At 48.0% G+C, this 23,430-nt stretch overlaps 1 protein-coding gene across 1 annotated transcript; it reads right to left on the reverse strand.

Annotated features, from left to right (window-relative positions):
* Positions 1-18,657: 18,657 nt before the first annotated feature.
* Positions 18,658-23,045, reverse strand: DRD1 (dopamine receptor D1). Its single transcript, XM_069652425.1, has 3 exons — positions 22,755-23,045; positions 21,259-22,363; positions 18,658-21,137 (listed from the first exon to the last, which is right to left on the reverse strand). The coding sequence occupies exon 3, from the start codon at positions 20,513-20,515 to the stop codon at positions 19,148-19,150; it is 1,368 nt and encodes a 455-aa protein (XP_069508526.1). The 5' UTR covers positions 20,516-21,137; positions 21,259-22,363; positions 22,755-23,045; the 3' UTR covers positions 18,658-19,147.
* Between the last annotated feature and the right edge of the window lie 385 nt (positions 23,046-23,430).

Raw genomic sequence — 23,430 nt, forward strand, 5'->3', positions numbered from 1 at the left:
TGGTCAGTGGCTGCCATTTTGATTCGGGAGCTTAGAAACAGGAGTTCTCATGTCACCTTCCCCGCTCGTCTAAAAGATGTGATGTTGTCCGTGTGCCTCGGTTCTTGGATTTGGCAAGCTAAGGACCACAACGAAGCTGGGGAATACTGGAAGCTGCTGTTATGTAAAGAACAAAGTCGTTGATGTTCATTAGTGGAGATAGAGAGAGGACTGCGTGCTGCAGCTCTGTTTTGTAACATGGAATGAACTCCTGTTCCATATTTCATATTCTTTGGGCCCACTTACAATGCTCTCAAATGGTTGAGTGCAGAGTTTCCACCTGGCCCCTTGTCAGCCTAGATAGCACTGGCCTATCTATCCTCACCCTTTAGCCAACTGCAGTTTGCATGCTCGGGTTCTTTTTTTGTCTTCATTATAGATGTGGGCCTACAAGTTCCAGGATTCAACATGCTGTTTTCTAAGAAGGCAGAACTGGATAAAGGGTCCTCTGATTGCATGGTACGAATTGACAGCTATTTTATGGACTCAAGGGCTGTAGAGCAAACCTCTCTGAACCCCCTCGCATATGAATGCCTGAAATTATTAAATGTATTCAGTCATTGTGGCAATTTTGCAAAGACGAACTCATAAGCCTATTGAAGGTTCTCAACTAGTGATAAATAGTTTTAATTCGAAAACAACATACGGATGCCATTCACTCACCATTCTTCCGACAGGTTGTCTTGACCCCATAAACACTGCGTGGCGCGTACCCCAACCCGTGTCCATAGCAGCTGGATTAACACATTCATTATCAAAATGAGATTTCTGCAGGTAAAGAACCTACTAAGGTATCAGCCTACCCATGCACCATGTTTGATGGTCATGGTGCTGTCATTTAGAGGGTTTCCTGAGTCGTGATTGCAACCCCGATGCTATGAGAACGCCCCCTAGACTATCGCCCTACATCTGACCCAGTATCCGAGGCCCTAGCAGGCAAAGAGGGGAAATGTGACGTTTTATATCTCCCACCCCACTAAAGCCAGTGAGGTAATGGTGTCCTGCTTTGCGTGGCATGATAACACGTGTCTTGGGTGTCACTTAAGGGGCCACTGGTGCTTTCTTACTTTTATCCACTTCTGTTCAATGCTTAGTTCCTTCATTTTATGTTTATTGTTTTTATCGAGTCCATATAGATCTATGGCTTTGCAATGTCATTTCGTTGGATTTATTTGAGTGTCAAAAACCTATCGACATCACTGCTGCTACGCCTAACATTTTGGTGAAATAATGCACGTGCTAATATTAACACAGGGACTCTCGGGAATGTGTTACTGGCATTTCTCTGCAGCATTTGGAACCCTGAGAGGAACACTGTCAGTACTTCTCTCTAGGACTCAAGCACTTCAACAGGATACTGTGATCACATTCTGAAAAACTAAACACTTATTGTACAGTAGCAGCACTTCTCTCTCGGGGACTCCTAGGAATGTGGTAATAGCATGTCTCGGCAGTAATAGGATCCCTTAGAAGAACACCATCAATACTTCTCTGCAGGGCTCAAGCACTTTTATAGGATTCTAATGTCGCACCCTGACTTTACACTTTAATGGTGCAGTACAAGCACTTATCTGTCACAGGGACGTCTATGAATGTGGTTACAGCATTTCTCTGCAACATAATGATTCCTGAGAGGAACACCATCAATGTGTCTCTCCAGGACTCAAGCACTTCAACAGAGTACTAAGATTGCATACTGAAAGACTTCACACTTTAATGGCGCAGTACCAGCACTTCTCTGTCACAGAAACTTCTAGGAATGTGGTAAAAGCATGTATCTGCACCATCGGGATCCCTTAGAGCATGGGTGCACAACATACGGCCCGCGGGCCAGTTGCGGCCCGCCATGCCCTTTTGACCGGCCCGCGAGGCACAAAGACTTTCCTAATGGAGGGCGGCCCGCGCGGCCGCCCTCCATTAGGAAAGTCTTTGTTGTCTTCCGGGCCGGTGAAAACACTGGCCCTCATTGGCTCAGCACACACACACGCATCACGTCGCTCCTACGAGCCACGTAATGCGTGTGTGCTGCACCAATGGAGGGCCAGCACTACGGCTGGCGTGGCCCATAAGGCTTGATGCCGGAAGGCATTTCAGCCTTGGACCACGCCAGCCGTAGTACGAGTCCAGCGTTCCTGATTACCTGCCTGCCTTCCAGCACGTCTCCGGTAAGTGGTCTGTTTGTGTTTGTGTGTCGGGTCTGTTTTGCTTTGTTTGTGTGTGTATGTTGCGAGGGGGTGTCGGATGTGTGTCGGATGTTTGGATCTGAATGTATTTTGTGTGTATGTTGAGATGCGGGGGTGGGGGGTGTCGGATGTGTGTCGGATGTTTGGATCTGAATGTATTTTGTGTGTATGTTGAGATGCGGGGGTGGGGGGGCTGTTGGATGTGTGTCGGATGTTTGGATCTGAATGTATTTTGTGTGTATGTTGAGATGTGGGGGTGGGGGGGTGTTGGATGTGTGTCGGATGTTTGGATCTGAATGTATTTTGTGTGTATGTTGAGATGTGGGGGTGGGGGGGTGTTGGATGTGTGTCGGATGTTTGGATTTGAATGTATTTTGTGTGTATGTTGAGATGCGGGGGTGGGGGGGTGTTGGATGTGTGTGGGGGTGGGGGTTTGGGTCTGTATGTTTGCATGTTTGAGAGTGTGCTGAGTTGGGGGGTGGGGGTTCGGGTCTGGTTGGGTGCTTTTGTGTGTGTGCTGATTTGGGGTGTGGGGGTTTGGAGTTGGGGGGGTGGGGGGTTCGGGTCTGTATGGGTGCATGTTTGTGTGTGTGCTGAGTTGGGGGGTGGGGGTTCAGGTCTGTGTGCTGAGTTGGGGGTGGGGGTTTGGGTCTGTATGTTTGCATGTTTGTGCTGAGTTGGGGGGTGGGAGTTCGGGTCTGGTTGGGTGCGTGTGTGTGTGCTGATTTGGGGGGTGGGGGTTTGGAGTTGGAGGGGTGGGGGGTTCGGGTCTGTATGGGTGCATGTTTGAGAGTGTGCTGAGTTGGGGGGTGGGGGTTCGGGTCTGGTTGGGTGCTTGTGTGTGTGTGCTGATTTGGGGGTGGGGGTTTGGAGTTGGGGGGGTGGGGGGTTCGGGTCTGTATGGGTGCATGTTTGTGTGTGTGCTGATTTGGGGGGTGGGGGTTTGGAGTTGGGGGGGTGGGGGGTTCGGGTCTGTATGGGTGCATGTTTGAGAGTGTGATGAGTTGGGGGTGGGGGTTCGGGTCTGTATGGGTGCATGTTTGAGAGTGTGCTGAGTTGGGGGTGAGGGGGCCATGGGGCATAGTGTTTGGTTGGGGGTGAGGGGGCCATGGGGCATAGTGTTTGGTTGGGGGTGAGGTAGCCATGGGGCATAGTGTTTGGTTGGGGGTAAGGGGGCCATGGGGCATAGTGTTTGGTTGGGGGTGAGGGGGCCATGGAGCATAGTGTTTGGTTGGGGGTGAGGGACATGGGGCATAGTGTTTGGTTGGGGGTGAGGGAGCCATGGGGCATAGTGTTTGGTTGGGGGTGAGGGGGCCATGGAGCATAGTGTTTGGTTGGGGGTGAGGGACATGGGACATAATGTTTGGTTGGGGGTGAGGGGGCCATGGGGCATAGTGTTTGGTTGGGGGTGAGGGACATGGGGCATAGTGTTTGGTTGGGGGTGAGGGTGCCATGGGGCATAATGTTTGGTTGGGGGTGAGGGAGCCATGGGGCATAATGTTTGGTTGGGGGTGAGGGACATGGGGCATAGTGTTTGGTTGGGGGTGAGGGGGCCATGGAGAATAGTGTTTGGTTGGGGGTGAGGGGGCCATGGAGCATAGTGTTTGGTTGGGGGTGAGGGACATGGGGCATAATGTTTGGTTGGGGGTGAGGGGGCCATGGGGCATAGTGTTTGGTTGGGGGTGAGGGGGCCATGGGGCATAATGTTTGGTTGGGGGTGAGGGACATGGGGCATAGTGTTTGGTTGGGGGTGAGGGGGCCATGGAGCATAGTGTTTGGTTGGGGGTGAGGGGGCCATGGAGCATAGTGTTTGGTTGGGGGTGAGGGACATGGGGCATAATGTTTGGTTGGGGGTGAGGGGGCCATGGGGCATAGTGTTTGGTTGGGGGTGAGGGGGCCATGGGGCATAGTGTTTGGTTGGGGGTGAGGGGGCCATGGGGCATAGTGTTTGGTTGGGGGTGAGGGGGCCATGGGGCATAATGTTTGGTTGGGGGTGAGGGAGCCATGGGGCATAATGTTTGGTTGGGGGTGAGGGGGCCAAGGGGCATAGTGTTTGGTTGGGGGTGAGGGACATGGGGCATAGTGTTGCACTCCAAGAGTGAACCCAATAATAAAGCTAAAACAGGCACAGTTGGGAGATGTTCATCTTTGGCTTTTTGAGGAAACCTGACTCAATGAAGGCCATACTCCTCTTGGGCAACCCAAATAGCAAACTGTAGCAGTCCAAAATGACGGCATGTCCAATCTAGGGGCAATAGAATATATATAAGTTAACTAAACATGCGAGATACAATAACTAAATAGAAATAAATTATAACAATGGAAAATGTGTAGTACAAAATGTAAGTTTGAAATGCAAATAAAAATCGTTACCCCTCAAAAACATTATTTTTCCATGTGTTTAGTAGAAATTGGGGGTTTAAAAAGCCTCCTGCCACGCCCCGCCTACAGCCCCGCCCACATTTACTTTTCGGCCCACTATAGCCCTCATGTAAGGTACTTTCGGCCCTCTGTCAAAATCAGTTGTGCACCCCTGCCTTAGAGAAACACCATCAACACTTCTCTCCAGGACTCAAGCACTTCAACAGGGTACTAAGATCGCATCCTGAAAGATTTAGCACTTTAATGGCGCGGTAAAAGCACTTCTCTGTCACAGGGGCTTCTGCGAATGTGGTAATAGCATTTCTCTGCAGCTTTTGGATCCCTCAGAGAAACATCATGAATGCTTCTCTGCAGGGCTCAAATACTTCAAAAGGATACTAAGATTGTTTCTCTATTTTAGTGGTGCACTACCAGAAATTGTCTGTCAGATTGAAAACAATATCACACTAACACTAATTACACTTCTGTGGTGAAGTAAAACATCTTTAATGGGACAGTTGGATTTGGACATATCGATCTATTTTTAGCTGGGATTTTTTTCAAGTTTTATAATGTTTACATTAGATATTAGCTACACTTCTCTAAAGATATAAAAGATATGAAATAATTGATTGGGAATCACCAGGACTTCTTCGCTGATGCTACATTTGTTATTTAGTTTAGTTTAGTTTATTTATTTATAAAGCGCTCCAAGCCCTCAGGCAACTGTTGTTGTGTTTGCTTTTATTCCTGCCAGACTGATACACGTGTATTAGAATTTTCCGGCACTTATCTGGTTACTGGTAGCATTCAATGAGACAGAACCATAAATTAGCTACAAGGCCGAGAGACTTCGATGGAACAGTAGTACATTTCACAGCAGGACTGTGTTAAGGGTACAGCAGCCGCCATGGAGGATTTTGGAGTTGACAGTGTTCCGGGTGGAAAAAGAAAAATATGAGACCCCATTTCCCCCATCAACAGAGTTATGGTGCCTCCCAAATCATGCCACAGCCCCGCCTCTTGTTTTTGATGGATGCCACTTAATGTCTTCCATAGCATATAGTAAGTTAACACAAAATGCAGAAGGTTCACCTTGATGGGCCTTGTTTAAACACTCACTCAAACATCTGATCTAGGGTTATTCTTTTCTCACTCAGAATTCTGCACTACTGTTATACGTTTCCCACTCAGAGGTCTGCTATATAGTTATTGTTTTCTCGCTCAGAGGTCTGCTCTATGGTTATTCTTTTCCCACTCAGACGTCTGTGTCACAGATATGCTTTTTTCGCTCAGAATTCTGATTTAGAACATGTTCCTCTTTCTAGCACATAATAGCCTCATATGTAATTTTGAAAATTAGGGTAGTAGTCATGAAGGATAAGGTGAGGGGGCTTCCCAGTGAGTCTAGCATGGTTAGCCCGTACTGGGGCTGAAGGGTATTACCCAAATTGACCTTTTACAATTGACCTTTTGTCCTAATTGACCTAATAATAGTGGACCTTATTGACCTTCTGTACAATTGACCTTTATCTTTATTTTACTTTTTATATATATATATGTGTGAGGTGAGTTTGAGGTAATAAATAATATAATGGGATTGGGTATGTAGTTGCAGGTTTTTTTGGATTGAGTAGGGGTTTGCGGGGGGTTTCCCCCTGCATATATGTCCTAATTGGTCTCCATTTCACAATCAATTGTGCAGAAGGTCAATTCTCCTGCAATCAATTGTGAAAAAGTCAATTAGTATACATCCGGGTGAGATGCACCGAGGTTGATAATGGGGGCAAGGTGGCTAATAATGGAGAATGACGTTTGTGAAGTAAGACTTGCATTGCCTCCAATAGTCAAGCCTCGTACCGGCAAAGTGATAATGATGATCACTGCTAAAGGGGAGGAAAGGGTGCAAAAAGACAGGTGATGGAGAGGCACACGAAATCCTACACATTATTTCATTAATCTGGCATCAAGTAAGGTATTGACTGAATGAGAGGACCAGACATGCTGCTAAGGGAACTATTAATGAGGAGGGGGCATGGTGTTCAGAAATCGTTAGTGGTAGTCTCGTACAGTTAGACACTAGAAGTCTCTCTGAATTCAATAGCGTCTTCATTGTTTCCATCCAATTTGACTCAAATCCAACCCCACTGAATTGATAGAAATAAGCAAAATCTCAATGAAATGACAAATAATCCTATTTTCAAATCCTATATCCATAAATTTGAGAAAATTCAGCTGAAAAGCTCTCGGCTGTTTTGATGCTCATGATTAACCGAACATTTACTGAAATTAAGAGATTTACTCTGAACAAGCAACCAGTCTACCGGAATGCAAAGGATTCTCCAGAAATGATCAGCAATCTCGCCAACTGTGATGTTAACCCCAGTTCCTGTGTACAACAAATCTGTTTACAAGGGTTGCAGAATAATCGGTATCCCTGCTTTCAATGTTAACCACAAATCTACTCCGAGCAGTCAAAGGTTTGACTGTTAAAATTGGTTATAACACAACCTACTCTTACAGTGTTTGGAAACAGGAGGAATCTGGCACACGTTGCTACATGAAACATGGTATTACTGTTTAGCCACTCTGAAAAGAATGAAAAAACAACCTGATCTCTTTGAGGTCTGGGGTGGATTCCTGAGGAAAAATATTAGATCTTCTCAAAACGCCCCGCGTTCACAGACGATGGTCCTTGAGTGGTGGTGATGGGCAGAAGGAGAGGTTTGTGTGCCTGCTGCCTCTTCCATTTGGTCCAATGATTGTGTGAACAGGACCTGGGGTCATCTTATGTCTACTGGGGACTTGTTATTGAAGACTAACAAGCAATAGAGGTGACCTGTTTTGGTAAATAATTATAATGTGACCGACCATTTTGTTGAGGACTTGTGATTAGGAATTCAAAGTCAGTGACCCTCATTACAACTCAGGCGGTGGACCATGGTGCTATTAGCACCATGGTCCATGCCGAATTCCGCCATGGTGGATGGCGGAATTACCGCCCCATTCCAAGGTGAGTGGGCCGGTAATTCCCCATTCACCATTTGCCCTTCCCCATTCCCATTTTTGCCCCATAGGGCATAATGGGGATGGGGAAGGCGCTAATTACGGCACCGTAAATTATGGTGCCATAATTAGCACCAAGGTCGCTTAGCGCCTTGGACTTTAACGCCTGCAATCAGGCGTTAAGGGTTAACGGTGCCGACGGCGCTGTTAAACCCTTAACGCCTGACTTGTAATGAGGCCCAGTGAAAGGAATAGCCTTCACAAAGTGATGGCAGCAACTGACCTGGCTTTCAACACTTAAATAATGTATCATGCTTACCGATTTCAAGTGCAAGCATTTTGAACAAAATGTTGAGACAGCAATGCAGGGATTCAAACCCGCGGGTTACACTCCAATATCTGCAATAAGAAGCAGTGGATCCACAGAGCTATCAGGATTATTTCCAAAATCCTATGGTCTTGGCTATTTCTGTCCCGTCCCTTCCTCCAGCCAGGTCCAGCAGAGAGAAGTCCACAAGGCGGACTGCTGCACATGAAGCAATGAATGCTTTGCACACACTGAATAAGCCCAGCTTGATGTCCCTGGCTGACAGGGCCTATGGTTTATGCAGCACTGGGCGCCCACCTGAGCCTCAGTGCCCTGGGCCACTGTCCAGCTCGCACTACAATAAGGCCGACCCCAAAAGCAGCGCTTCCCGGGGAGGATGAAATAGATCGAGGGGACAGACAACAGCAGGACGTCTTTGCAGAGCTGAAACACCCCAAGGGGACCGCAGCACCACACTTGAGAGGCAAAGGGCCTCATTACAACCCAGGCGTTAAGGGTTTAACGCCTGATTACGATTTTAACACCTGCTTTTAGCAGCGTTAAAATGCAAGGCACTAACCCGCCTTGGTGCTAATTACGGCACCGTAATTTACGGTGCGGTAATTAGCGCCTTCCCCACTCCCATTATGCCCTATGGGGTAAAAATGGAAATGGGGAAGGGTAAATGGGGAATGGGGATTTACCGCCCCACTCACCTTGGAATGGGGCGGTAAATCCACCATCCACCATGGTGTAAACTGAGTTTACACCATGGTGGTAAAGTAGGGAACTTACCGCCTGGGTTGTAATGAGGCCCAAAGGCACTTATCTGTGTGAATGGCACATGTTCACCTTTATGCAGAACTTAAACACTTCAGCGGGGCAGTAGAAGCACTTATCCACAGGGCTAAAACAACTGAGTAAGAACGTTCTCGTGATTATCTACAGCACTATGAGACAGTGCATGCACTTCCTGTATTCCTTTTCAAACATCTTCTTGCGCTCCCCTCAAGGTGTGAGGCCCCAGGTTTGATATTCCACTCATTCTTTTTGCACAATATGAGAGTGAGTCCTACATGTCTAGACCAGCGCATCATAACATCTTCCTGTCTGTCATGGTTCTCTGGGATGCCCAACCACCCGGTTGCCCAAGATCACAGGCTACACTAGTGGGAAGAAAAGTATTGGGCCCACCCACCTTACTATATTCGGGATCAGACTTCCTTGCCACTCCACATCTGGCAGCACAAGCAGTGTGGCGGAGGTGGTGGGGATATGTGGGTGAATTGGAAAACATCCAAGATTTTGCACACAGTGTTGTAGAGAAAAAGAAAGCACAAGTCAATTGCTAAACTGTCCATATTTAACTGTGACGTGCAGCCTCTAGTAGGCAAGTTGATTTGACGAAAATGATATTAAAAGGTCCTCAATGAGACACTACGGTTATATGTGATCTTAATGACCACAATGAAAGAGTGGTAAATTTCATCACGGACCGAAAACACTGATTTTTTTGTTTTTTTAATGTGGGGGGGTTCCCCTCCAAGCCCCCCGTTTTTTAACCTTTTAATGCCACTCTAACCCCATCCCGACCCATTTTAACCCTGTACCCCACTATCCTTTATTTATTTAATTAATGTTTGCACTGTTTTTTAGTGTCATTGTCCGCCCTGAATTTACCACTCTGTTTTGTTTACAATAGAATTACTGGATTCCGACAATTCCTCTTTTTAAGGGCTGCTCGCACATATGGGATAGTGGTATTGATCGTTGTCATGTGGAATTAATTGTAGCTGGATTACTTGCAGCACCATCTTGCAGATAAATAATTATGTAATCTGTGTAATGTGGGTTACAGCTTTATGGACGGAATTTCTTTCGATGAGTGATTATATATGTATGTAAATGGTTGATGAATAAAGTGCAAATCTAGCTAGAAACCAGCGAAGCGCTATACAAAAGAGGAGTGGTGCCTGATGGGTGGGCAGGGAGGGGAGGGGGGTCTTGTCAGCCTACGGCCCAGATTTGTTAGTAAAGTGTTATTTGAAGGGGTTGAAGAATTGCATAAATACTGTACGCATTTTGAGGGTTAATTTGTCTATGAATGAGGCCTTAATTAGATATCTGTTGTTTTGTTTATCAAATGGAACTTACTATAACAGAAAGAATAAAAAACAGTGCGTTCCACTGTTTGTGGGCAGAATTGTGTCAGGTGTCCCACTGTGTGTAGGACAAAGTATCTTTTTGGCTCTGCACTTTAGTTCTTGAAGAAGCTAGCTGGTGCGAAACATGTTCAGTTACTTCTTTATACAGAAATATAGTATTAAGTTCATATTTCGAGCTTTGCAGAAAGAGGGCCATTCCATGTTAATTAGAAGGAAAAAAGGGAGATAAAAGAATGGTGCACCCTTTTTTGCGTTGCATAATAGGCTATGCATCAGACAGGATTGACTGATAGGCTATACACATAAGGGCCATCTAGGTTTTGTGCCATGTGTGGTGCTTACCTAATGGTGCAAACTGATTTTATCATAACCATTCTGTCACCTTTCTCGTTTAAAGAGCGAGCAAAATAGATTAATAACATGAGTGTGGCATTCAGCAGAAGCAGCACAAAATGTGTCAATTTTCGGCACCCAGTGCCCATCGATAAATAAACTGGTCCTTAACTTATCTCTTTTGTGTGCAAATAAAGACCACTTAATCCAGCCGATTTACCTAGATCCGTGCAAAATAATCTTGCCCTTGCCTGCACACCAATGGATCTGTTTAATCCAAAATTGACGCTGTGTAAAGCCGTTGTCCACTATGCAAACTCTCCGCCTCTGTGGTTAATCTGATGGGATCTACTGGGCCCAGGCAAGCTATTCTACTGCAGACCAAAAAGTGGAGGCCAGATCTCCATAGGGCAGAGATCTTGACCTTAGCTAAACACTGCCATGCTCTTGTAGTGTCTCAGATTCCAGTGAAGCTCACAGATGGAGCTAAAAGGTCTCTATCTTTTACTCTTGCACTTTTTAATTCCCCTAATTGGTTTTCTTACAGCACTGCTCTTGGCAACATTCCCAGAATACACGTTACTAAAATAACCCTCTGCCCAGCACATTCCTCTCATGCAGCCAAATAGTGACATCCTTCACTCTGGGTTCGACTTTTGCTTCCGTCTCAGGCATGGATCTTGACTTTGGTGGCGTGCCCCTCTTTTGAGAGACTGGCTCTGGTATGGAGGGGTTGGGGGAAACTGGCAGCCAATGTCCTGCACATATCCACACTAAATGGTAGAAACTTGAATTTGCGGGCTGGTGAAGAACAGTAGGCCAGCCTCCATTTGGTCTCGAGCGTTGCCCTTCCTTGCTCACTACAATGTCTCCTTGGTTTGTCCCCTTGCCTAGTCAAAGTCCCACGCTGTTTATGTTGTGTTGCTGCCTGGAGATCCAGAAGCCCTGAGGTCATCTAATGTGCGCTTTCCACCTGGCCACTTTGCGTGGTCTTTGACAAAATGCTTAATCTTAATGTCTGGTTTGAAAATCTGTCAAAAATGAAGAACTCTTAGAAATTGGCCAAACAGTGTCGTTGAGTGCCATATACATATGCTTGTGCTTCTGTTGGAAGGCTCTTTCACCTCTTCATTACATCAGAACCTCCTCAGCCATCTCAAATTGAGACTCCAAAGGATGTTCGAGGAGCAGCCTTACCCTGAAGTTTTGCTTTGTGAATTTTAAATATCCCCATCACTCAACTTTCCTCCATTGAGCACATCTGGAAATTCTGGCCTCTTGGCCATGGGTCACTTTTGGCATGCACTTTACACTTATTGAAAGTGTTTTACGAAAGTTTTAAATAATATTTGTTGGAGAAACCCTGCATGGGCTTAACCACTATGGCTTCATGGTCTCTATGAATCCATGATCTCTATGGATCCAGGATCGCTATAAATTCATGATCTCAATAGGTGCATGATCACTATGGATACATGATCTCTAGGGATACATGATTGGTATGAATGCATGATCTCTATGGGTATATGATCGCGATGAGTCCATGCTTTCCATGGACACATGATCACTATGAATCCAAGATCGCTATGGTTACATGATCGCTATGAATCCATGATCTCTATGGATCCATGATCACTATGAATCCATGATCTCTATGGATCCATGATCTCTATGGGTACATGATCACTATAGGTACATGATCACTATGGATACATGATCTCTAGGGATCCATGATTGCTATGAATCCATGATCTCTATGGATCCAGGATCGCTATAAATCCATGATCTCAATAGGTGCATGATCACTATGGATACATGATCTCTAGGGATCCATGATTGGTATGAATCCATGATCTCTATGGGTATATGATCGCTATGAGTCCATGATCTTTATGGATCCATGATCTCTATGGCTACATGATCTCTATGGATCCATGATCTCTATGGGTACATGATCGCTATGAATCCATGATCTCTATGGATCGATGATCACTTTCAATCCATGATCGCTATCAATCCATGATCTGTAAGGGGGACATGATCACTATGGTTCCATGATCTCAATGGATCTGTGATTGCTATGAATCCATGATCATTATGAATCCATGATCTCTATGCGTACATGATTGCTGAGGGTCCATGATCTCTATGGACCCATGATCACTATGAATCCATACACTGAAAGGAGATCAACAAAATGTAAGTTAAGGAGTTTAAGGAGTGATAGGGAAAGTAGAACTAGGCTGAATGTATTGTGCCAACATGGTAGCATCGGAAGCGTTTGGGGTGTGAGCCTTGGATATGGCGGGGGCAGTAAAAGATGATGCCAGATTATGCACCTGACAAACAATACATTCACACATCTACCAACAGTGCAGAGCAAGTGGCGTCCCATGTAAGTGCAGGTAGGGTGATGGAGTAAGCAGGGGCGGCCTGCTGAAAAGGCAGCAAAGCATGAGGGCCATGGGCTGGAGAGAGAAAGTCAGTGGTGGGAGAGATATACGAGGGCTAGGAAAAGAGGAGGGAAACAACCGGGCTGGGGTGAAAGAGAAGAATTTACATCACCCCGCTAAGTGCGAAAGAGGCAAAGCTAGTGGGGTAGTAGTAATGAGGCCCAGGAAAGAGAGGTACAGGTATAGGAACCTAGAATATGGGGTTGTGAAATAGAAAGAAGTGAGTGCATCCATGCTAGGCAGGCGGCCGGGAAGCCAGTAGGCACTCTTCCTAGGCAGAAGGGTGAAGAAGACCATAAGGGGGGCTATGAAAACATGGATAGGGCCTTTGCACACATACCATACCACAACACACCCTCCTGGGACTTAGAGAGTGGGTGCTAGTGTAGGGAGGCCATAGGAGAGACAAGGAGAGCCAGTGTGGGATTGAGGGCTAGAGGCAGGTGTGTCAGAGATGAGTATGAAAGCTGCCCCCAGCAACACAAGGAGCGTGGGGGTGGTCAGCAGAGCAGGACTTCGACAACCAGGGTTCCTAGTGGGAGTCTAGAAAGGAAAGCGCCCGCGCACGACCACAGGGAAACATTTTAGGAGGAAAATGCCACGGCAGTATCAAACTGCCCCCCAAAACATGTGGCGGAGAGGAAAACGGGATGTACATGCTCAAAGAATCCTGGAGAACACGGCAAGGGGGAAAGGGTGACAAGCTGGAGACCAAAGGGAAGCCGTGATACTAAAAGTGCGAGCAGTAGTTGACATATTGCGTGATTTGGGGGCAAGCTCAGCTGCCACAAGAGGTTTTATTTCCTTTAATCCGCTGTTAATTCGGACGCAGTTTCTTAATCACGTGACTTTCCCGCTGGGCTAATTTGCAGATTGGACCATCGCTACAGTGAGCAGATGTGGTCGTATAAATCTACGCTATTGGTATAATCCCCAATCTTCCCTCATCTTTTTGATCATCTCTGGCAAAGCATAACAACAAATTATAGCACTCCCCTTGTTTATGATCTGTGCATGGTTCCATGCCAGACCTGGGGGCGCTTAGAAACAGTGTTACCAGTATTTAGCGCTATGAAAGCGTCTGGGACGTGCTGTTTAGCCTGAAAGAAGCCAGGGGCACGTCTCTTCGCGGTGTTATGCCCTGCTCTCAATCACATGAAAGCCCAAGGCCCTCGCACGGGTGCAGTCGGCAGGAGCTTAACTTTCGAGTTCCAGGAGCGTTATCATCGCATAAGGAAGAGGTAGCTCAGACAGTTGTGCTCGTATCCTAGGCAGCGGGTGATCGCATGTCTGAATCCCTCGGGCATTCATTTTACGGAGGTTACTAACTACATTAAGCTGGGTAGGCTAATCATGGCTTCTGAAATGCATTGCATGTTTTATTTAACAGGTAATTATTTTCCCTTTGAAATAGACTTAGAGGGATGGAGATCTAAGTTCTCGCGATGCTACTATCCGCAATCCGCATTGATGCCTCATGCTCGTCTGTCGGACAGCCAAGAACTCAGTGGGTTAAGTCACCGGCTGCGCAAATCGGGGCACACACGCATATAAAGAATCCCTTTAAGTTGGGAAATGGCTGCACCTGCTTTCTGTAGTAAGTCGTTGTAGCCAAACCAAGCTAACACGGGCTATGCTAAATAACACGGTAATATGTTTATAGCATTATCTATTGTTATTTATGGATGCAAACATGTGGCAGCTGACGTCAGAGAGACCTAAACAACCCCCCACTGCGCCACCACCCCTCTAGAACGGGAAGGTCCTTTCTCTCAGTGGATGATAGAAAATGTGTGCTGTGCAGAAATGTACTGCAAATGTCCGATAAAAAAACACTAAAGTAAAAATACAGAAAAGAGGTGTAAAAAACCGCGGAAATGCAATTTTTGTTAACTGCAAACGGACCTGTGCTGGGTTCCAGAAAGGGTTTCTAGCCCGCTCATGACATTTCATTTTAACCTGCACTATGGTGCACATTCATATTTTGGAATTCACAACTGCGCACATCTTGGTGATCCTGGCCACCGTAGTTCCTAGTCACGTGGATGACTCCACCATCAGTCGCAATGTAAAGGGGCTTAGAAGCGTCCTGGGAGGCACTGCTAAATACTGTGCACGTGCCGGAAGTCTTCATTCCGTGTTGTGAGATTGTCCCACTTTGAACGTCTGAGTGTTCGCCCCACGTGTTCCCTGGCTGGAATGGAAGCCGAACTTCAGATGTCGGCGACAAAACGTTCCAATGCAGAAGCATTAGCACGCAGCTGTAAAATGCCGCGCGTTTCTGTGGTCAGAGGGGTCGCCTAGCAGAACAGGGAAGACGGACAGTAAAAACACAGATTGCCGTATTTTAGAGAATATGATAGTGCGTTTAAAAGTAATAGGCTTGACTGAAAAGAGAGAGAGAAATTGGGGCTGAGCGCTTGTCAAAGGGAGGGGAGTGAGTTGGGGGAGCAGATAGAGAGAAGACGGGGGTAGAGGGACACAGGGTTGCCCCGACATTTGTGTTATGGATGGAGTGCACAAATCGCCACCTTCCCGAGGTGGCAGACTGAGCGCAATAATATTGGTTATTAACAATGCATATAATTAGCGCGCCTAAAACCGTCCTACGTCAAACCGCGATGTTATGATTTGTATGAGTACTCTCTCTGACAAGAATACTCAGCACTTTACAGAAACCCAAACAAGAAATGAACAGCTATTTAACAAGGAACGCCATTGGGCAAAAGATAAGAGCACTTTGCTTTACAGTGAGGTAAAATGCTAAAGTGGCTATTTGAAATTTGCGGTGCTCTCCCTTGGTTTGAATAGAGAAGAGCTCGCTTTGCTACTAACAGGGCGGCAAGTAAGGGTGGAGAGGGTATTAAGCCCAGACGAGACACGTGTACTGTATGCGCACTTACGCCTGGCCTTTCGTGCCTTCCACTTCCGCACATGACGTGTTTACATTCCCTCGTGAATGGGACAGCGGGCCTGCTTTACGTTTCACCAACTAGAAGTGACAGTGAGGACCCGGAAGTGCCGCGTGAGAACAGCAGGACTTCCTGTATCCCTGCATGATGCATCGAATACCTACATTCCCTGCTCTTCATCACATACAGTGAGATTTCTCTGACAGCCACACGAGAAAACCAAGATTTGCCATACACATAAATCTCAGCCATGATTAAGTCCTTTTTGACTGGTGGTGTCACCGTCATCGTTTCGGCGCCTCCTTTACCCAGTCTTATTGATAGTGGTTGTCCCTAAAGAGCTGCCTTTTAAACGTAGTATATGTTTCTCTAGGGTTCACATTGGTTAATAGAACTTTCGTAGTCCATGTTGTACATGCCACATAATTGCATTCTTCCCCGCCAGCCGATGTCTTCCTGATCACCAATCGCCCATTTTTATTTATTTATGCATTGTTGAGCAGGGTCGGCCTTAGAGGCCGCAGTGTCCCAGGCAGCACAACAAAAATTTGGCATCCCACTTCCCCCGCGCATCCATTGTAATGCAGGGAGGGGAACACATTTTTCAATAGGCACTGCAGCACCCTATTGTTATTAAATGCACTCTGCGCCCGACAGCAGGCGCATTTAATTTCAATAAGGTGCCTGCTGTGCCTGTTCCCACAATGCCAGCGCGGGGGAGACCTTAAGAGACTCCCCATAGCAGCCATGGCAGTGGGCTAACGGTGCCCCGGGCGGTCGCCCAGGCCGCCCTGCCCTAAGGCCGGCCCTGTTGTTCAGTTATATGGGACCAGCCGCAGAATGCCTTGTGGCACCCCAGTGTAAGGGGGATGGGAGTACAAACATAAAGGAGGGGCTTTCCACCTGTCGGTACTCCCCCCACATAAGCACGCACACAGATACGCACGTGTGCGCGCACGCAACTAAACCTACTGTAACGATCTGGCCTGCATGTCTTCTGGCTTTCTGATGCCCTCTCACCCACATATATTTAAGTATTTATTGTTCATTTACCTGGCTCCAGCTGCAGAATGCTTCGTGGCAACCAAGAGGAAGGAGTAGAAGGGGGTGGGGGGCATACAAAGACAAGGAGGCGGACTTTCTACCTCCCCGTACCACCCACACTAACACACACATGCGCGCGCCAACACACACACACACCCACACAGAAACGCACGGATGGACCAATTTCTTCTATAATAATCTGACATGCCTGTTTCAATATGAGGTGTACCCGACCTCTGTGAATTACATGGCTTTACCAATTCCATACATGGCAGCGCCACCCTCTGTGCAAAGCTGGGCCGCCTTTTAAAAAAGCAAGTTCCCTGCCTTTTCTTAGTTTATTTCTTACAGAGCTTTCTATGGGCCATAGGACATATTGCGTTCTCTTCGGGTAACTAAACAAATAGCCCACATCGGGCTCCCATTGTGTGAGTGCAACGTAGATAAACCAGCTGGTAGGCATGAGAGGGAGGGGGCAAAGGGGCATTTAAACAGTATTCCAATCAACAAGTTTACTATATTCTCCTGGGATTGCAAGCACGTTCCAGCCTCCTTGCTTGGACTGGACTAGGAGGCAATAAGGCAATGCCCAAATGGCCAGTGTGGGGTAGGTTTGTGGGCCAAAGTGGGCCTGTCTGATGACTTAATGCACTGTGGAACTGGTACTGCGGTTTTGACCAAAGTTACTCGCTAAAAGTGCTTTAAAGGGCGCTATTAGTCACCGTTTCTAGCTAAACTGTGCCCCAAAGGAGCTTCTTTCACAGCTGTGAAAAGTCACGGGTTGTGGCTTGGCTCACTGTGCCACTCGGGCCTTCTGAAGCAGTGCCACTTTGCTGGACTCTCACTGCGTGTTAAAGTGGTGTGGGGATGTTCTTCTAACGGAGGCTTCTATCTTGACGTTTGAGCTGTGGTTAGTAGAGGGCATGTGGGTTTCCTGGGGGGCCAGTGCGCCCCAATCGCTTCCTGGGCGATGCCTCCTCTGAATGAGATGTTTTTTCTTTCGGAATGCGAGGGCAAATGCGTGCCGGAGTGACAGAAGCCATTTTGGCAGCGATGATAAACGAACCACAGAAACCATCCGCTTTTCACATGTTTGGATTCATAGTATTACAGTAAAGCACTCCCTCCCATCCTCGGAGTACCTGTGGAAGATTCCCCACAAGACGGAATCTCTTATACAAAAACTGTTTTCTAGGAACATACGAACTATCTTAAAAATGCACTCAATTGTTCAAAATACTGCAAAGGTGTGTCTTTGGGAACCACAGGGCAGAATAATCTGAACCAGAACTGCTAGTGGAAATTCTCTCTGTGGGCATTTGCTTTCCCTCTTCTCCAAGTTCCTGCTCAGAGTTGCGGTTGGTCCAGTTTGCGTGGGGCGTCAGAGGATGCGCAATGACGCCCCGTTAGCGTGTGACGTCAGAGACTGCGCGATGGCGTCATCGCGGGTTTAGTCACACATTAATTACAAGGGTGAAAAAATAGCATTGGAAATGAGGAAACACGCCAGGGTGAACCTCGGGGGATGCACCAGATTACCCTGCGGAACTCTCACAAACCCAGTGTTTTACTTTTTGAAATAGAGACAGCTAGAACAAGAAGGAAGCTGCATTTTACCGAACAGGGCATCGTCCAAGCAAGGGCGCTGACGCACTGTCCAAATGAGGTGTGTCTGTGTGTGAACAGCTTTGGAGTGTGTCAATATCGCGGGCTCAGTGCACATTCTATAGTGGTGAGACATTGTTGGTGTCTAAGGGAAGGTGTGTCTGTGGGCGCATTTCGGTAAACTCCAACATTAATGTTAATTCGTTTTATGCATCAGATACATTTAAAAAACGGACCCGTGACAGCAAATTGAAGAACTAATTGACATCCATTTTAAAACAATAAATAAATAAAAAGTAAGTATATTAACACAAGTTCCCTCTCTGTGATCTTACAAAAATACCGATTCTGTCTATAAGGCTCAATTGCTTTTCTGGGATTTCTCCATGAAGGCATCTGTTTCTGGATCCTCTTATACAATCAGTCTCATGTCCGGGTGGCCGGCTGCAGCTGCCCTCGGCCACTCTTGCACCCAGTCCCCATCTCGCCAAGCCTCAAGGTGATTGTCCGCAAATCAATTGCAGGCTGTTCCTCCTCTGGGCAAATAACCGGGGGCTGGAGGGAAAACAAAATGGTGTCCCCGGTGGCAATCTTGTGGTTGCTGACACACAAACTAAGAACGGATTTAAAATACAGTGGAATGTATTTCGGAACCATGTCAGCTTCTTGCTGAGTTTTCTCCCTCAGCAGAGTGTGTAGTCCACCTGCACTCCCAATCCTTGGGTCACTCCCATTTCGCTCAAGTTTTCTGTTGCCCGTTTTGTGTGATCGGATTGATTTTTTCCAGGGACACATCAGCCTCGTAGTCCAGAATTCCAGAGAGGGATGGGGACATTTTTTCCAGGCCTCTTGATGGACCACCCTCATCCCCCTCCTCTTTTTTCAAGTCATCATCCTCTGGGCAGATGATGGCGTGGGGGATCAGGTAGACCAAGTTGCATTCATTTGGGATGGAGCCCTTGGGCTCGTGGTGGCACGAATAGAGGGCGGCCCCATTGTTATTAATACTCACTGTCTCAATGGCATTGCTGGCGTTTGGGCAGAGTCGGTAACAGCCCAGCAGGGTGGAGAAGGCCTTGCGGAAATCTGCGTTGAAGGCGTAGATGATGGGGTTGACCGAGGAGTTGGCCCAACCAAACCAGACGAAGACATCAAAGGTGGTGGAGCTGATGCAAAAGGGCTCCGCACTACCAGAGGTGTGGCTGGGGTCACAGAAGGGCACCATGCAGTTCAAGACAAAGAAAGGCAGCCAGCAGCAGACAAAGACCCCCATGATGACGGACAAGGTCTTGAGGACCTTGGTCTCCCTTTTGAAGGACATCTTGAAGGAGCTCTCCGGCTGTTGGCAGTCCAGACTGCTGCCATTGCCGGTGCTGCTCTGGCAGTTTTTGGCATGCACAGCGGCCCTTTCGAGGGCAGAAATTCGCCGGATCTGCTTTGCCGCAATCCTGTATATTCGCGTGTATGTGACGATCATAATGGCCACTGGGATGTAGAAGCTGATGAGGGAGGAGGAAATGGCGTAGGTCCTGTTGAGGCTGGAGTCACAGTTGTCCAAAGCGGTGTGTTGCCCTTGGATGCTGGCATTGAGGTCTAGGAAGCTGGTGGATCTCGCCTTGTGCCAGTTCAGCTGCACGGGTATGAATGAGATCAGGACTGACAATGTCCAGGCCACACTGATCATAACGAAGGCCACCTTAGGGGTCATTTTACGCTCGTACCTAAACGGACTAGAGATAGCCCAGTACCTATCTACGCTGATGACGCAAAGATTGAGAATAGAGGCTGTTGAGCACATTATATCAAAAGCCACCCAGATGTTACAGAAGGAGCCAAAGGGCCAGTAGCCAGCTATTTCAGCCACAGCTTTCCACGGCATAACCAGGAGAGCCACCAAGAGGTCGGACACAGCCAGTGAGATGACAAAGAAGTTAGTGACCTTGGAGCGTAGGTGGCGGAACCTCACCACAGCTGCACAAACCAAAGTGTTGCCGAGAAGGGTGGATAAGACCAGCACAGAGAGGAAACAGCCTGTGAGGACCCGAAAGGAGGAATCCCGTTCCAGGATCAGCCCTTCCCCATCCATGGTGGTGGTGTTGGAAGTCATCGTTCATCGCGATCCAGAAGCATCTGGGGATCATCTGTCATGGTGATCGCCAAATTCCCCATCTAGCTCACCACATGGCAGGCTTAACCACACGCACATCCAAAGGCTTCTTCAGAAGCAAAGTCCAAGCATCTGACAACTGGTGGTCTCGCCACTGTACGGCATGCACTCCATCCTGCCAAGGAAACCCATGGGACAACCCAGCTAGAATGCAGTTAGACAAAGCTCAGCACCCCCTTGCACTGCAGCTTCGCTGAATCTGTCCACATGGATGATGCAGGATACTGCCAGGTCTGCCACTTCCAACAGGACGTCCGCTGGCTCCAGAGAGGCGCCCATACACCGATGCAGACACGCTCTTGTTTGCAAGCCTACACACGCTAGCCCTTCCAGGCACTATTGATCATGCCTTTCCAGTGTCCATTTGATTAAGCCTCCAAGCCTACTGAGGCGTGCTAGACGAGCTGGCCGCGCCCCATCTGGCGCCCTCCAGACCTCCAGCGGAGCGGGCATGCTTACCACCTCTGGCTCAGCCACCGACTTCCCGGAACCAAATCACAGCATCCAGGTGGCCCCTTGATGTTCAGATGGAGCCACCTTCTTGCACCTGCTCCAGAGTTGCCTGGGGACAAATACAAGAATCAGTGGCTCTGTGTGTCAGCCTTCAAGCCCCCACCCCCCCTTGGGAACTCCCCCCCCACCCTCTCCCCAAATCACTGGGACCGTGGGAAGAAACTGCTTACCTCCTGTCTTGTGGGATCACACTTGTGGGTCCAGTTGATGTGACAGCTTCTCGGGGGTTGCTATCCTGTAAACGGCAGGCTCCTCACAGCGCCCCGGGTGTGCCCGTCACAGATGGGGAGAGAAGGCCGCCGTTACGCAATCTCACAAGTGTGACAAAGTAGGAGGCTTCTCGGACCAGCCCTGAACTCCAGTCCACGTGGAAGGCCGTCAGCTTCGCACTGCATTTACCCGGACAGGATGTCTGTCCTTTCTTCTGTTTGCATTAACTCTCCACTTGCCCTGCCGCTATTTTTGCAATAATATCTTGACAAACTGGTGAACAATGAAAAATACGATTTTCTGAAGAGGGGAAAAAAAACGCCAGTTGCGCTTTAAAATATATCGGTGCATGAAATATTAATTCAAAGGCATCCAGGCGAGCACGCGGATGAATCCGCGAGATGTCGGTTCCTTCTCGGAGACGCCGGCGACCACTTTGCAAAGATGAAATTTCAAGGAGCAGCCGAACGAGGTCAACCCACCGGAGTGGGAGGGGTCCGGGGGGTGGCAGGGACGGCGACGCTGCCCAGTGTTTTCCTCCTCAGGGAGGCGATGTTGTCTGTGGTGGTGCTGGGGGCGTTGGCTTGCGTGGGAGCCTTGCTGTTTGGCTGCCGGTCCCGGATACAGTCCTGGATTCCACGAGGAGCAACCCTCCTGAGACCCTCACTTCCAGCCTAGAAGGGCTTCCCCGCTCCAAATACCCCGGTGGTGCGGGTTCTGCGGCTGGTGCTCCTGTCCTGGCATAACACCAAGCTGTAACCAGCCCAGCCTCCCAGCAGTGCCTGGGACGCTACATCCTTCCTCCTCAGCCCACCCTCCTTTTTTGGGTGATGAGGTGGAGGCATGGGCAAAGCCAGGATGGAGGCATGCTGGAAGAGTTGCTCCGTGACAAGCCCTCTCAGACTCGGAAGGGCCCGTTCAGTTGGTCGGGAAGAGCAGGGGCTCCCCCGCGCATAGGCCCCCGGCCCCAATCTCCAATGCAGGGGGGCCGCCAACGAGGAACCTCCTTCGGCGACCAAGTGCCCGGTCCATAGTAAAATGTAACGCCTGCCTCGAGTCTTCACCCTGCAATGCACACGAGGAAACAAACAAAATAAACGAACATCAGAGGAGAAAATACTGGACGCTCACTCCCGACCAACCCACATTTTATCTGAAGGGGAAAAGTGCAACAACGAGCCCCTGGGAATATAGAACATATCCGTTCATAAAAATGCCCCGTTCCTTATCGGAAAATAAGTTGAAGGGGATAGTTAAAACATTTTTTTTTTTTTTAAGGCTGGTCAACTCATCCTAGAGTAATAGGGTTGTTTATTTGCTAAAATACAAATTTTCTTTAAATGTACCAATAAACCCACCCCGATCCATGTGCAATCGATATAGAGCTAACATTAAACGGTATTCACTTGACCTCTGATGGGGTGTTGGGACAGTTTGCTCCCTCTAGTTGACTTACCTGCTAGTGGCCGGGGGGCTGTGCGCAGGCACACGATGGAACCCGAGAAGTCTTCCAGTCTTCACTCGATCCTGTAAGAGAAGAGGGGTTCATCCTCTCACTGCCTGGCTCGGGTTCTGTCCCCGCTCTAATCATCTGCGATTCACATCTCTATTTACTTAACTTCGGCCCAGCCGTGGGATTGTAGTAGTTTGGCGCCCTCTGGCGACAGTGAGATCACATTGCGATCCTTTTCCCTTGTAGAAGCTTAAAGAGGGGTGCTGTGCATTTTAAGAGAACTACGGTAAAGCGCTCAATGTACTTGTATTAACGGGTTGGTCCCTACTAGTTACCTCTGTGGCTAATAAGTGACCAAGAATGGTGGGTACATGTCTGCGTGTGCGTGTTGCTGGATGGATGTGGGGAGGGTCGGGCGAGACAAGAGTAATGGGGGCCGGGAGCACAGCAACGCATTCTCCTCTACAAACAGCACGAATCCAGCTACGGGACTGGGAACTTCCCCACACATTTTGACAGTGTGTGCTACAGGGATAGGACCCGTGGTGCTCTTAGCGCAGCTCTTTGCCTGGTTTACAGCAGTGGTGTGTCGTGTTACCACAAATATGTGCGGTTTTTTAGCCCATTGCTCAATATTCAGATCCATTTAAAAAAATCAATTTTAGCAATATTTGGGCAC

The sequence above is a fragment of the Ambystoma mexicanum genome, chromosome 3p (assembly GCF_040938575.1).
Source record: "Ambystoma mexicanum isolate Mex_15411 chromosome 3p, UKY_AmexF1_1, whole genome shotgun sequence".
Classification (NCBI taxonomy): domain Eukaryota; kingdom Metazoa; phylum Chordata; class Amphibia; order Caudata; family Ambystomatidae; genus Ambystoma; species Ambystoma mexicanum.

Bases quoted from the DNA above. Each gene is read 5' to 3' on its own strand.
- DRD1 (XM_069652425.1), bottom strand. From the start codon at position 20,515: ATGACTTCCAACACCACCACCATGGATGGGGAAGGGCTGATCCTGGAA.